The sequence below is a fragment of the Dendroctonus ponderosae genome, unplaced genomic scaffold (assembly GCF_020466585.1).
Source record: "Dendroctonus ponderosae isolate FM_Combo_2020 unplaced genomic scaffold, Dpon_F_20191213v2 Dpon_F_20191213_8, whole genome shotgun sequence".
NCBI classification, from domain to species: Eukaryota; Metazoa; Arthropoda; class Insecta; order Coleoptera; family Curculionidae; genus Dendroctonus; species Dendroctonus ponderosae.
The window spans coordinates 5,926,698-5,940,497 of NW_026019016.1; the positions used below are offsets into that span (position 1 = coordinate 5,926,698).

Consider the following 13,800-nt stretch of genomic DNA (forward strand, 5'->3'; position numbering starts at 1 on the left):
AAGAAAAATAGCTGAAAGTAAAAGAAATCAATATAAACAGTATTTTATTCGCTTTGTGTCCAAAATGGACAAAATTAATACTTCAAATGTATGCCAAGGCTTAAAGCAGCAACAACGCTACACATGTAAGTAAAAATATTTAAGTATCTGAACGAAGAATTCTAGTCTCTTCCCAAATTTGATTGTCCTGACTAATCATCTGTTAGGCCTAATTAATTTTAGAATGTTTTGCAATTGTGATGTATTTTAATGTGTGATATGATGAGGCTTTTGACGAACTGTGGTTGTTTTTTAAATTAATTATTTTTTTTAACTATCTGTTATTTTAGAAAAACTGATGATGGTGGAAAAATACACCGAAACGTATTTTAATTGATAAATAGAGACAATAAATGACTGAAACCCAGGAATGCATTTTGATTTGGAATTGAAACACAGTCAGGAAAATATATACAACTGGGATTATTGGAAAGGACTCGTTTCGTAATATTACAGCACTTTCGTTCTTGAATTTGTCTAATAACAATAATGGCTTTCTAATCAATAGCGACATATTCTGGGAAATAATAAAAATATACGATGATATCTAAAATCTAGTCGAAATTAGGCCTTTGGCAGACCTGCCACAATTCCGCTCTCAATTCCCACATGGTCTTCGCCTCTCAGTATTTTGAAGGTACCTGAAATCGGTAAACTCGTTTTCATTCTAAGAGTTAGATTAGTCGGAAGCGCTCACCATTGTCGCCCCAATCAGCGTTCCACGAATTGGCGACCAGCCAATACGGTGTCCCGTTTTCCACACCCCAGCCCAAAATTCTTATAGCATGTCCGCCCAACATCGCGCCACTGGTATGTTGGTAAACGCCTAAAATGGCCAAAAAGTTGGCTCTTTGTTATACCATGTTAAACATTATCTATTGGCGTTTTCCGTACCATGTTTGTAGTTTAGGAAATCTGCATACACTGTAAACGCTCCCTCAACGGGACCATTGGTGGAGATTTCCGTCTGGATCTGTTCAACCCGACTGGACACCGAATACGCTTTTGATCCAAAGTTCCTGTCCTTTTCATAGGGAACGTTGTAACCCTTTTCGCACTCCTGCACGCATTTGGGAGTCTTATTGTCGTCCCCTTAAAAAAACACATTTTATCTGAAATTTTATATTAAGGCCGATTGGCCAATCGCACCTGTGCATGCAGGTCTGGTGCCGTTCACATGGTGTTCGCAAGGAGCTATTTCGTATGGACGGCAACCCTTAAACAGGAAACTTTAATAAAAGCAGTCGTTTCTCATCGGCATTGATCAACGTACTTGGTCGGATCCATATGGACCACCCGACACAATACCTTTCCTAACCCAGTAGTGAAAGGCGGCGCCGGGGAAGCCCCCATTGCACCCCAAGCCGCAAGTGTAACAACAAGACACCAAATCGTCAGCCGAAATTCGAAAGTGTGTTTTTCCCTTCGAGTGAATGCACACTCGGTCGGACATCACCTCAACGGCTCCAAAGGCCTGCAACTTGATCGTTTAGTTTGCTAATGGCATAATTGCTGGTTTATTTTACCCAACATGAGCCACAAGAACCCTGATCCCGGATTTCTCTGATCGTGGGACAATCAGGCCATTGTTCACGTGAGTCGAAAGACGACGGTATTTCAACACCTTCCAAAGTGTGAATGTGCACCGGTGGCTTGTAGTTGCTGTCGCCAGGTAGAACACCCATTAGACCTCTGAAGTACTTCATCGGCATGTTAGCAGGAAAGTTCCGACCTGCCTTTTAATAGGAAACAGTAGGACATTGATGGTGTAAATTTTAAAACTTCTTACTGTCCATGTGGATTGCTGGCGGTTGAGCTTGTTGATAAATTCGTCTGAGAGGGGGTGCAGATCATCTGCAACGCCCGTGCCAATGATGAGCAATACGCAGAACAGTAGCATTGTTCTGAAAACATTAAGATTTATTGTCGTTTTTACTGATTAAACACTGTTCCTAGCAAACGGCCCTTTATCTCAACAGTAAATGTTGCCATTAGTCACGTTATCGCAATAAACGGTTGTTTTCCATCGTTTAAAGCTTTGCGTTTTACGTGATAATGAGCAAGTTATTTATAATAATAGTTATTTCTTCTTAATATTCTTTTGCAGAGCGATTGAAAAAACCACTATGTTGCAAAATACGCGTCATGCCTCTAATAAGGGGGTTGCAGGCATTGTTAATTTCAATCTACCTACTCTGTGAGGCTCTAAGTGTGAGTCTAGCTACATTACTAGTAGTAGGCACATGTTGGGGAACTGATACTAAGCAGTACTTAATAAGGGTCAGGTGCTACTAGAAGATACGCTAATATGTTCGAAATAGTTATTTGAAAAAATATTTCTCAATAAGTCCCTAGTTGAAGCCAATGGTGTCTTAACAAGGTCACTTACTTGACTTGCATCTCGACATCCACACGAAACCAGTGATTAACAACAACTAACAATTTACCACATACAACCGAACAATGTTTCTTTAATCTTTGACCGGTCCAGAGTTGCCAAGAATGGCCAAATAGCTGCATTCGATTTTTTCAACTTCAATCTGGTTCTGTACAAATTCTGGTACAAATTTTAACAATAATGCTTGCTACATAATGTTCAAAGTAGCAGTATTTTCTTCGTTATTAAGCGCGCAACACCTAAAAAATTAATGAAAATATGTACCTACTGTAAATAAAAGACCCGCATAATTTTACAGTTTAATGATTTAATTAATAGCAGTAGTACATTTTTTACTGAACTTAAACCCCTAGACGATTTCCCAATCGCTCAGCGAGGAATCGTTAGTCGAAGAACTGTTCTTTTTCTGTCGAACTATTGGAATGTTATTCGAAGGGGCCATGGCACTGTTGGAGTCCAAGTTGGGTAATTGAATATTGGCGATGTTCCAGTCGTTCGGTACATGAACGACTAAAATACACAAAACAACAGACGGATTAATACAGACATTGTTAGTTGAGTACCATCGTCTTTTAACTGTACCTTCGGAAAACACTTCTGGCGATTGACGACTCTTAAAATCACGAGTTTTTTCAAACTGTATCCTATTTTCAACGTTTCCATGAAATGGCAAATTAATAATTTGATGGGAAGTTTCTTTGGTATGGGGTTCTGCTTGAACGTCATGTTCCAGGCTGAAGCTCAGCTCCTCCAGATTGAGCACATTTGAGAGTATTTTTTCCTTCTGCTTAATGTCTTTGGTTATGGATTCGGGGCTTCTCAAATCTGGCATCACTCCAATGGTGCTCAGATTCATTAAAGTAGACCTGAAGGAAGAAAAATCCGTTTTATCCAACGCGTTCAACAATTTTCATGGTAAGTATCTACCGAGTAAAACTGAGATTATCGGCAACTCCGTTATTCGGCACAAAATCAGGGCTTTTTCGTTCATTTATTTTAGGAGGTTTCTTCTTTGTTTTCTTCGCATTCTTAAAGAGAATGCTTTCATCGAACTCCTGATTGCTGATCTCGTCAAAGGTCCTGCCTTCCACTCTAAGGGTTTCTTGAGCCTCCTCTGCCTTGCAGATTGCCCTGTCTAGATAGGAGTCCACTTCTTCTGGAAAGCGGTCTCGATCTAACGCAAATTAGGTCAGCAATGCTGTTATTGTATATATTTTCCTAACTGTGTTTCAATTCCAAATCAAATTCATTCCTGGGTTTCAGTCATTTATTGTCTCTATTTATCAATCAAAATACGTTTCGGTGTATTTTTCCACCATCATCAGTTTTTATGTGTAGCGTTGTTGCTTTAAGCCTTGGCATGCAGTGAAATTTTGTTTTGCAGTATTTTGATTGATAAATAGAGACAATAAATGACTGAAACCCAGGAATGAATTTGAATTGCTGTTATTTACCTTGAAGAAATTCGGGATGGTATGAGATTCTTAGTAGGCTCCTGCTGTCCTCCAATATAAATAGTTCGTCTTTGTAAGTGGCCACATCTAAAATACTGTAGCCAATGATTACGTTGATTGTCATCACTTCCAGAAAGTGAAAAGTGTACCTTCTTAGGTTGTTAACGGTTGCCAGCACATTCATGCTGTGCGGATCTAGAATATACACCACATCGTTACTATGGCTGACCAACAGGTTGTCGCAGAATTGCTGCACCATGCCAAAAGCTGCCTCTTTTTGGGGCTTCCGTGACTGCAAGGCTTTTGAGATGGGGTTCAGTACTGGCACCTGAGGGCAATCCTTGCACAGAAGGTCCTGGAAGGTTTCGAGGAAATAAAGCATGCTCAGGGCTCAATTTAATCATATCCATGTCGTACTTTAAAAAGGAGCGTTTTGTGGACTTGGCCCACAACATCTGCAATCCAGATGCGCAGCCCCGGCCTTGCAGTGTATAAAATAACGTCCTGTGCGGTATACCCGTGTTGGTATATCAAGCCGCCGAATTTTCCCAAGCTGAAATACCTTTTATTTAGTATTAATGCGGGTAATCATCATGTAACACCTACACTTTGCGATCTTTCTTGCCCACCTGACATACTTTCCACTTATCCGAATACTGACAAACTATGCTTCGAAACGTCGTGGATATCAAAAGATTCTGTTGCCTGTAGCTGAGCTGCACCACTTCGTAGGACTCATTCAGGATTTCTAATGATTTACAAACGTGCTAAAAGAGCATTCTGTTGCTAAACAGGTTCTATGTCCGTTCAGTTCAGTTTTGCTCTTACCAAGTAAAAATCGATTTCTGTTAATACTATGCTCCCAGCTTTATCGCCGGAAAACAATTTAATACCATTCTTCGACCATTCCAGGGCAGTAATAGGGGAATTGTGCAGGTCAGCTACTGTGTACCTCTCTACCTAAGATCATGCGAGCTAACATTTGTGTCGTCAAATCAAATCCACAGACTCACTTGCTTCTGTTGAGGTTTCAAGCTCTCTGGTAACGCTTCTGGATGTGACTTGGGTATCTGGAAGATAGTAATTCCGCCTTCTTTATTTCCACAAGCAACCATATAGTCGACCGTGGAGACAGCTTTTACAACACGGATAGGGGAAGTGGAGTTCTAAAAGCATGCCATATTTTCAGTTAATAATATGCTGGTTAGTCGATATAACATTTTAACTTGCTCACCTCACACCTCAATCTTTGCAAGTTTGTTGTTTTGCGGTCATACCAGAAAACAACGCCCACATTAGTACCAATCACCAGAAACTGGGATAACGCATCAATGCAAGTAAGCTTAATGTCTTGTGAGAAGAGGCCCCCTGTTTTAGAAGGCAGTTTGTCATAGAGGTGAGTTAAGGGGGCCCACTCCTTCAGACAGCGGACTGTCTCTTGATTTACATACTGAGCCATGGCAGTTAGTCAATGTACGGCAGCCAGTGTAGTTTAGTGATTCTATAGCTGTAATGCAGACACATATTGGATAAAAAGCTTTTTCACTGAGTGTGTTTTGTTTGTTTTCATCAGTGACATTGACTGCACTGAGGTTACACACTGTGATCTGTCCAAAGTAACATTGTCGGTAGAAGAGGTCAAGCAAAATCGATACTACTCGGGGAAAACCCGTAGGGATGTGGATGGGAGGGAAACTAATATGGCGTCCTTCGTATTTTATCGAAATACTTTTTCTACTGAAATTCACTACCAAGTGTTTTAAAATTTTTATTATTAGCTTTGAATAGTACTCGCCCACAACGATAATCTGTTTATAACATAGAGAAAATAAAATTATTATTATTATTATTATTACAACTTATTTTATTTTATTGCATAAAATTGCATTGCATTTATTGACTTACATGTTATCTTCCTTTCCTCCATCTTATCAGAAAGAATCGCATTAGGAAAAATCAAAATCAGTGTCTCCTACTGGCCCTGATTTGTCACCCATTCTATCTAGGTAGCGCTCGATTTAACCAATCGCATACTAACGCATACTATAGACAGAGACAAGTGTCTCTGCTACAGATACTATTATTATATGACAATGAAAAGGATTGCATTAAAAGGTATTTTTGCTTCGCATAGGTAAACACTCAAAACGAGTCTGTTTGGTTCACACTCAAGCTTATTTTATGGACGGTCCAAAACTTTTTTTTCACTGAAACTGCTTAATATCAAGTGAAGTTAAATAGAGAAAACCAAAAAAATTGGAACTCGGCGAAATTTAAACGACACCAGCACCGAATTAATTTCAGATATATTTATAAAACATGTACATTTTTGATAAAATATTATTTACACATAACACTTAATGCAAAAATATAAAAGTGCTTTAGACAAACAATTCCTATACGTAGCCTTAATTTATTGATAACATTATTTCAGAGAAGGATCTCACAGTCTTTCAGTTTTCTCTTCTTATTTTAACTTCGGGTTTGAAGAAATAATGTTTATATTGAAAGTGGCCAATTTACAATCACAGCACGTACAAACCGGCTCCAAGCTTGACATAAACATTATTTCTTCGTCACTGTAAGTCAATTAAAAAGCGAAATGTATGTACGAAAATGTCCCTTTATTCTCTTGGATCCTCTTGATTCATGGACAGTATCAGTGTTGTGAGCACAGATTTATATAATCAGTATTTTTTCACGGACCTCGTATATCAGAATCAAGGAAATTTCTGGTAATTTTGGTAATAGTGCCAAATGGAGCACCCGTAAGTCGCAGTATTAAATAATCAAAAAGCCAATCGACAACACTGATTAGAACAAGTGCATAAATATTATGATCATTAATCTAACTTAAAACGTTATATGTACATATATAGTAATACTGATTAACTGGGATGAATATGGGAAACCGTAACTGATAAGTGAACCTTTAAATAGTGATTGTGTATATCCTGCCAATTCAAAGGGCCGCCGGTTTACATAACGCACTAATTATCTTACATAAGAGTGTGTGCATTCATTAAGAGTTCGAAACTGGTACCGTCAGTTCATTTACATAGTGACCTACATTACTTTTTCTGCATTTTCTTTCCGTCGTTATATACATGTTATATCTAGACGTCAGTGCATAGATCGGGCCGAAGTATCTACAGGGTGGCCAATCCTTTGATAACCGATGAAATTTCGTAATTTGGCCCCGCTTTATGGCTTATGTGATTATAAATTGGCATTGATTCGTTGAGACATATACAATTTGTACAGGATGATTGATGTGGACGACATGGTCAGTCGCTTAACTTCCATTCAAATAGTTTTTCGGTTTTATCATCATGACGGACTTTTTGAGCGTGTAGTCCCAGCCTCTCCACCGGAACCAGACGATGCCTACAGAAAAATGTTGTGCGAGTTAAATTGAATTCAAACTGTAAAACTTTTTAGACGCATTTGTCTCTATAATCAGGAAATTTTTAAAAAGCGGCGCTAATTTCAATATTGAAACAAGAGAAAGTGGCATTGGTAATACTATTAATTTTACAAATTCCGCTTTTTCACGAGTCAGTTAAATCAAAAAGTATTATACATGAGAGTAAATACATGTGATTGTCCGCGGGTAAAGCTTTTCTTGTTTTAAATCATCACAATTAAATTGTGGTGATTATAGATTGAATGAACTGATGGGGCATGTACAAAAAAATGATGATTCCTGACCTCAATCACTTCCTGGATAATTTTTACGTAAGTTTTTGCATACGGTGGCAAGTAAAATTTATCATATACATTGCAAATACCTTGTCTAGCTGTTAAATCTTGTGGATCATTCAGGTACAGACCGTTTAGCCCTCTGCCACACGATTTCCACCACCATCCCCCTTTTAGCATTGAAGCACAATTCAAGCTGGATCGGTCATTGTCCCTGAAATTGTTTGGCATATTATTATTTCCTTGAGAAAAGATTGTGGAAGCCCCAAGTGTGGAAACTTCTGCGTCTTAAATTCAGTGTTTTTTATCAAAGTTTCACCTGTTGTATGTGGAAAACGGGCTATTGTTGCTGCCATACCAAGGATCGTTCAACGAGTCACCGGCATTTCCCTCATAGCCATCAATTTCCAGCTTGTAGTAGTCGGCCTCCGAGAATATTTTAAAGTGCGAATACTGAGCGTATCTACATAGAAAATGGATTATAATTTGTGAAGAACAGTCGAAAGTTTCAATTTATTATTGATTTTCCTGGCTTGTCACGCAAATCAACAGCAATTAATCGTGACCCATCCATCGGCGCGTGCCGGTTTGTGATCGCAAATTGCCTGATAACCGGTATGGTGAATAGTGCGATTATTGGGAAAGTGGTATTGAAGACGAGCCATTTACCTTGCGTACCGTTGCTGAGGTGCTTCGGGGTTACCAGGTCAATTACCGATTCGTTACCTTTTGTTGCCCTCGAAGTCCTCCAACTCCACGCGCAGTGAATATTCCTCATTGTTGGTGAGCATGTAGATGTTTTCATTGCCCAGCCAGAACTCTTTGGCTGGATCTCCGAACCCGTTCTTGTAGTCGTTCCAGTCTCTGTTGAAATTTTCCCTCGGAATCCCAAAATCGTTCCTTCGTTGAATCACCTGCGTAACGGAGCAACGTCAGAAGGTCCGAATGCTGAATGCTGTTTGTAACATACCGTCCATCCTCCATCGGCAATTTCCTGTTCGCAGAACACTTTCAGGAACCAGAAGGTGGTACCTCTGATTTGCAGATAATACACTCCGGAATTCCGCATTCCAGCCGTGTACAGATCGGCACATGAATAACCCTAGAAGCCGGAAAGAACACTATAGAAATTTCCCCATTGGCCGATCGATAGTAATCTGGTCTGATCGATTGAATATTAATAATAACAGCGAGACTTCGGATGTTCTGTCATCTACATGGATTTATTATACTTAAACCAATCGTTTTCCAATGGCATGCTTATATCTGTAATTGCTTTCTATTGATTTCTATTAATTCCGTTTTTTTTAGTTAAGAAGGATTATTGATTATTTAGACCGATTAAGTTTTCACTTTTTCCGAATCCACAATATAGCGCCTATATACTTGTCTACAACCTGCAAGAGTAAAACTATGGTTTTTCCGCTCCTTCCGTTGTTCAGTGATGAAGGCTGTGCACAAACAGGCAACAGTCGACTGAATCACTGCAAAAAAAGCGTCATCCGCCGTTTTTGGTGCTGCCGCTGGCAAGTACGCAGAAAATCGCAAAGGAAAAATTAGCTCAAAAGAGATTCGACTTTCGAGGCCATTCCTTGAAACTCGTGGGTTTTTAGGCCGTCGCAAAATCGAATTTCTTCCTGACGTTTCGCAAGCACGAGTGCCTTGCATCCTCAGATTTTTCTGATCTGTAAGCGCTCAAGCAAGCCAACTCTGAGGATGTAAGCCACTCATGCTTGCGAAACGTCAGGAAGAAATTCCATTTTACGACGGCCTAAAAAGCCGAAAAACCCACTAGTTTTTTTTGGAAAATTAGCTGTTTCAAAAGAAAGTGTACTAAATATATATATTGTTAAGGATTTTATATGTAGTTTATCTATTTTTTTATGAACAGAGGTAATAAATATAAAATAGAAAAACATTTTGAAAAATAAATTCCATAAACGTAATTTTATGTTATAAAATGCAGCGCACTTGTAAGAATTCTACAGACTGTTTTCGCTACATTTGTGGTGAGTTTATTCTAAAAACACAGCGAAATGCGAAAACAGAACATGTTAAAAAAGCTCATCAGCTTTATTTTGGAATTTATATTGATGAGAGGGACAAAAGGTGGTTACCAAAAATTAGCTGTAACAGTTGTTCCAGAACGTTGAGAGGTTGGCTTGAAGGAGGTCACAAATCTATGCCGTTTACGATGCCAATGCTTTGGAATGAATTTTAAAATCATGAAAGTGACTGTTATTTCTGCATGGCATCAACACGAGGATTCTCGAAAAAAAAGATTGTATATCCGAACATCGCATCTGCAAAGTGACCACTTCCTCGTAAAGGCAGTTTACCTCCAGTATCTCCAAAAAATAGCGAGAAGTCGGAAAGTAAAAAATTCTTCTAGACTACAGCCTCAATCAAGTTTCAATTATACATGTACATCTTCACCATCATACACTTTATCTGGATCTTCAAGCCCATCAAAAGAACCTTATTTCCTTAAACAACCTGATTTAAATGATCTCGTTAGAGAGTTGGGGCTATCAAAATCTAAGGCTTAGTTACTCAGATCAAGATTGAAACAGTGGGGTTTGTTGGATAAAAGTACGAGAGTGTCATATTTTCGCACAAGACAAGATTTTACGAGTTGTTTTTCCAAGGAAAATGATTTGGGATATTGTAATGATGCTGCAGCGCTTCTTGAAGAACTGAGTTTTCCAGAAACTTCTGATAAATCGAGACTTTTTATTCATGCGTCGAAGACTAGTTTGAAAGCTTTTTACTTCACAACGGAAATAAACACCCATCAGTGCCTCTAGCACATGCAACAAACATGAAAGAAAATGATGCAAATCTGGTATTACTTAAAAAAATAAAATATTCTCAATTCCTATGGAATATTTGTGCTGACTTAAAAGTTTTAAAAGAAACGATGAAGAGAAAAACACTACAAAATAACTTGAATTATACTACCATACTGATATTTCTAGCACTTGTGACTGTAAAACTTAGACCGTAGCATTTTTCCACTTTTTTGTAATTGTGTTACCTACTTTGATAAAATCGTTTTTTAATTAAATGGAAATTATATTCAAAATCTATGTGCTCTATTTATCTGCATGTTAAATTCCGTGTTTAGAGCACCAAATATGATGTTACCATGCATGAAAACAATGAGGAGGAAAACAATTTTTTTTGCAGACCAGTGTAATCAAGTTTCATATTTTACGGTACTTTCTACTCGTATCTACGTTGCTTGGTAAAAATGGCTTTTCGCCTTATTCTATCGATGAGGCCATTGGAATCCTTTCAACATTTAGCGCTCCACAAGGTTCAAGGAATACAAGCCCGGACAGGACATTTTGATTTCGGCTTTTGTTAGCAATTGTTCACACCTGTAACAACCTGAGAAGAATTCTTCTTATGCCATCAAAGTCGTAGACCACCTGAAAAACTCGCTTCTCCTTTTATGGTTCATTCTGTCGATCGTTATTCAGCTTTTAGATATCAGCCTCTGATGTACTTACTATTATCACTAGATAAACTGTTTTTCCGTGTTATTTATTGTCAATATTGCAGTTTTTCTCGCGACGCTACAATTAAGTCCGAGCTTTTATTGCACTTAATGATTTAATTTTTTGCCCAGGAAATAGTACCAAAGACGTAGTAGTAAAAGTATTTCAGGCCAGTGGAAGTAATAAATTTAATGCGGCGAATTACCAAATCAATCACCAATTCAGCGCGGTAAATTAATATGGGCATAAATCGTGGTTCAATTAATAAATATTTGCTCGTTAACCTTTGCATGAGCGTTTCGCATCGAAAATCACCAGAAACTGTTTTTGACTAGCGATGGGAACTATCGAATTATTCGATAGTTGTAATTCATTCGAATTATTCCATAGCAATGTTTTTTTTATTCAGTGATGGAAACTATCGAACTATTCGATAGTTGTAATTCAATTGAATTATTCGAAAGCGATGTTTTCAGCGATGGAAGCCATCGAATTGAAACTGTCAAATTATTCGATAGTTTTAAGTTAATTTCAAATGTAATTCATTTTAGTTGTGAACTGCTATTGAGTGTTTTATTCATTTGTTTTATAACTATTATCGGATAATCCGATAACTATAATTCCATTGCAATGAACGAATTAAAATTTTAAATAAATTAATTTTTCATTTTTTAAAGCAAGCAAATTTATTAAAATTGCCTTTTGTACAAAAATTCAACAGATTTTTTGGAAAAGTTTATAGTAAATTGTATTCATTTTTATCATTAACTATTTTTTGTCAAAATGGACTTTCACCACTTTCAAAGAAAACGGCTGATATCTAATCCAAGATTTCCAAAACCCTTCTTGGAATATGAAAAACGCTTGCCCCCGAGACCGCGGTTGGTGTGTATTAAGCATCCTGACAATGGCTTGTATAATTTCACGCTGATTTTATAGGTATAAATTTGCAAATTGCTCAACAGCAGCGCCAAACAAACAAGAAGAAGAAGAAGAAGTAGAACTCATAAATTATAAATTAACCTGCCTAAAGATAAACAGCTTAGGGTCAAATAGTAGACGATGCATCTCGAATCTGAATGATGCATTTTAAGTCGCTCCAATACTTTTTTATGAATAAATTACAGTACTAAATTAGTTTATACTAACTAGAAACCTGTATTTTCGAAAGAATATAAGTTTGCAATTTGTAACTGACCTACACTGCACTAGATACCGCGCACTGTTCAATGAATGAATTCATTTCGAATGTTTTTCAAATAATTTAGTAATTATTCGATAGTCGAAATCTTTCGATAGTGCCCATCACTACTTTTGACTGTCTCCGTCAAAGAGTATGTTGCAATAAGGTCGACGCCAAGCCAACATTAATAAAATTACCTTTTTTATTCGAATGAATCTAAAAGTGCCATTTTTCGATCAGAAGCGATGATCCAAAAGAAGCACTTTTCTTTACTGTTCATTTGTTTTACTTTTACGCACAAACTTTTATGCACATATTTTGAAGTATTTTCATTAAAAAATAAACGCCAGGCTTTTTTAATTAATTACGTAGGTTTATAGACAACTATTGATCATAATTTAAAGTTTACTTACAATTTGTAAATTATAACTTAGCTACAAGTTCAGTCTCAAAGTCGTTCAAATGGTCTATTTTTTGCACTCGCCGATGTTGCCACAAGCAAAACACGATTTTTTTAAAGATCGCAAATTTTATGCAAAATATGTATCTTATACAAACACCGTACCGTGAAAGCAGCACTTGAATTTCCTACACTCATTGTTTCACTAGCATATGCTTACAAAAGTAAGCTTTTGAAAATCTACAAACGTCAAAACATGACAATTTCAAAAATGGCATTGACATAAAATTTTAAATATGAAGTTGACGGCCTCTATTTTTGGCTATTTTTATTTATTAGAACTTATTATTCGTATTATGTCCTTTATTCGAATAAAAAATATTGATCGTTTTTCGCCCTTGTATCGAAAACTACTATTCTAAACTCACCCTTATATCGCGGACGCTGGTTACCACATCAGACGTAATAAATGTGGAGTTGTTCAACACTGGCTTGTTCTTCACACTGGGAAAGATGACGCCACCTTTTCGCTTATCCGGACGTTTTTCCGTGGTGGCGGAAACATTGCCGTTGCTTGCCACGTTGCTATAGTTACCATTTTGAATAACGAACGTCGATTGGTTGGTTGACGGGGTCGGCTGGGTTGCATAAGTGACGGGCAGTGTCGTATCGGTGAATCCCTCTTCAAAGCCAGTGGCGTCGTAGTCTGGAAGATATCGCTTAGTTTGAATACTATTAAGGAAATTAAGCCCGGGTCCCATGCATTCGTTTATACGATAGTACGATAATACGAAAGGCAATACAAAAAAAATAGAAACATTTGAAACACTTTCGTATTATCGTACCATCGTATAAAAGGCAGGGGCGGATCCAGCTTTAAATTCCGAGGGGAGGTTATGTAGAAAAAATACAGTTTTCTATTGTCTATGAAATTAGAAAAATTGTCGTCGTTTTGTGCAAGGGTGGCGTAAGATTATTGCAAAATTTTATGTTTTCCGTCCCGTTTTTGCTCATTTCTCGGAGGCTAAATGAGCAAGAACGCTCATTTGTACATCATTCTAGACAGAAATAAATGGCCTTTTTAGAAAGTGAACCATGGATGGGGAATTGTTGGCAGTTTT

At 37.6% G+C, this 13,800-nt stretch overlaps 3 protein-coding genes across 4 annotated transcripts in view; all 3 read right to left on the reverse strand.

Moving 5' to 3' along the window:
* Positions 1–498: 498 nt before the first annotated feature.
* Positions 499–2,542, reverse strand: LOC109534389 (cathepsin B). Its single transcript, XM_019900055.2, has 8 exons — positions 2,429–2,542; positions 1,829–1,943; positions 1,566–1,775; positions 1,313–1,513; positions 1,189–1,255; positions 934–1,131; positions 737–865; positions 499–680 (listed from the first exon to the last, which is right to left on the reverse strand). The coding sequence occupies exons 1-8, from the start codon at positions 2,437–2,439 to the stop codon at positions 604–606; spliced, it is 1,008 nt and encodes a 335-aa protein (XP_019755614.1). The 5' UTR covers positions 2,440–2,542; the 3' UTR covers positions 499–603.
* Positions 2,543–2,724: 182 nt separating this feature from the next.
* On the reverse strand, positions 2,725–5,514 carry LOC109534388 (WD repeat-containing protein CG11141). Its single transcript, XM_019900054.2, has 10 exons — positions 5,126–5,514; positions 4,905–5,057; positions 4,720–4,851; positions 4,498–4,658; positions 4,309–4,444; positions 4,041–4,246; positions 3,892–3,986; positions 3,365–3,611; positions 3,020–3,303; positions 2,725–2,947 (listed from the first exon to the last, which is right to left on the reverse strand). Exons 1-10 carry the CDS (start codon positions 5,348–5,350, stop codon positions 2,787–2,789), a joined length of 1,800 nt encoding a protein of 599 aa, XP_019755613.1. The 5' UTR covers positions 5,351–5,514; the 3' UTR covers positions 2,725–2,786.
* Positions 5,515–6,494: 980 nt separating this feature from the next.
* The window catches only part of LOC109534387 (angiopoietin-2), a 36,549-nt gene continuing 29,243 nt past the window's right edge, over positions 6,495–13,800 (reverse strand). For both annotated transcript variants that reach the window (XM_019900053.2, XM_048668933.1), the window contains exons 5-10: positions 13,108–13,385; positions 8,564–8,695; positions 8,320–8,507; positions 7,913–8,056; positions 7,683–7,807; positions 6,495–7,278 (exon numbers count right to left, since the gene is read on the reverse strand). In XM_019900053.2, coding sequence (XP_019755612.1) covers positions 7,187–7,278; positions 7,683–7,807; positions 7,913–8,056; positions 8,320–8,507; positions 8,564–8,695; positions 13,108–13,385 — 959 coding nt within the window. In that variant the 3' untranslated portion in view covers positions 6,495–7,186. The remainder of the gene's footprint in view (positions 7,279–7,682; positions 7,808–7,912; positions 8,057–8,319; positions 8,508–8,563; positions 8,696–13,107; positions 13,386–13,800) is intronic.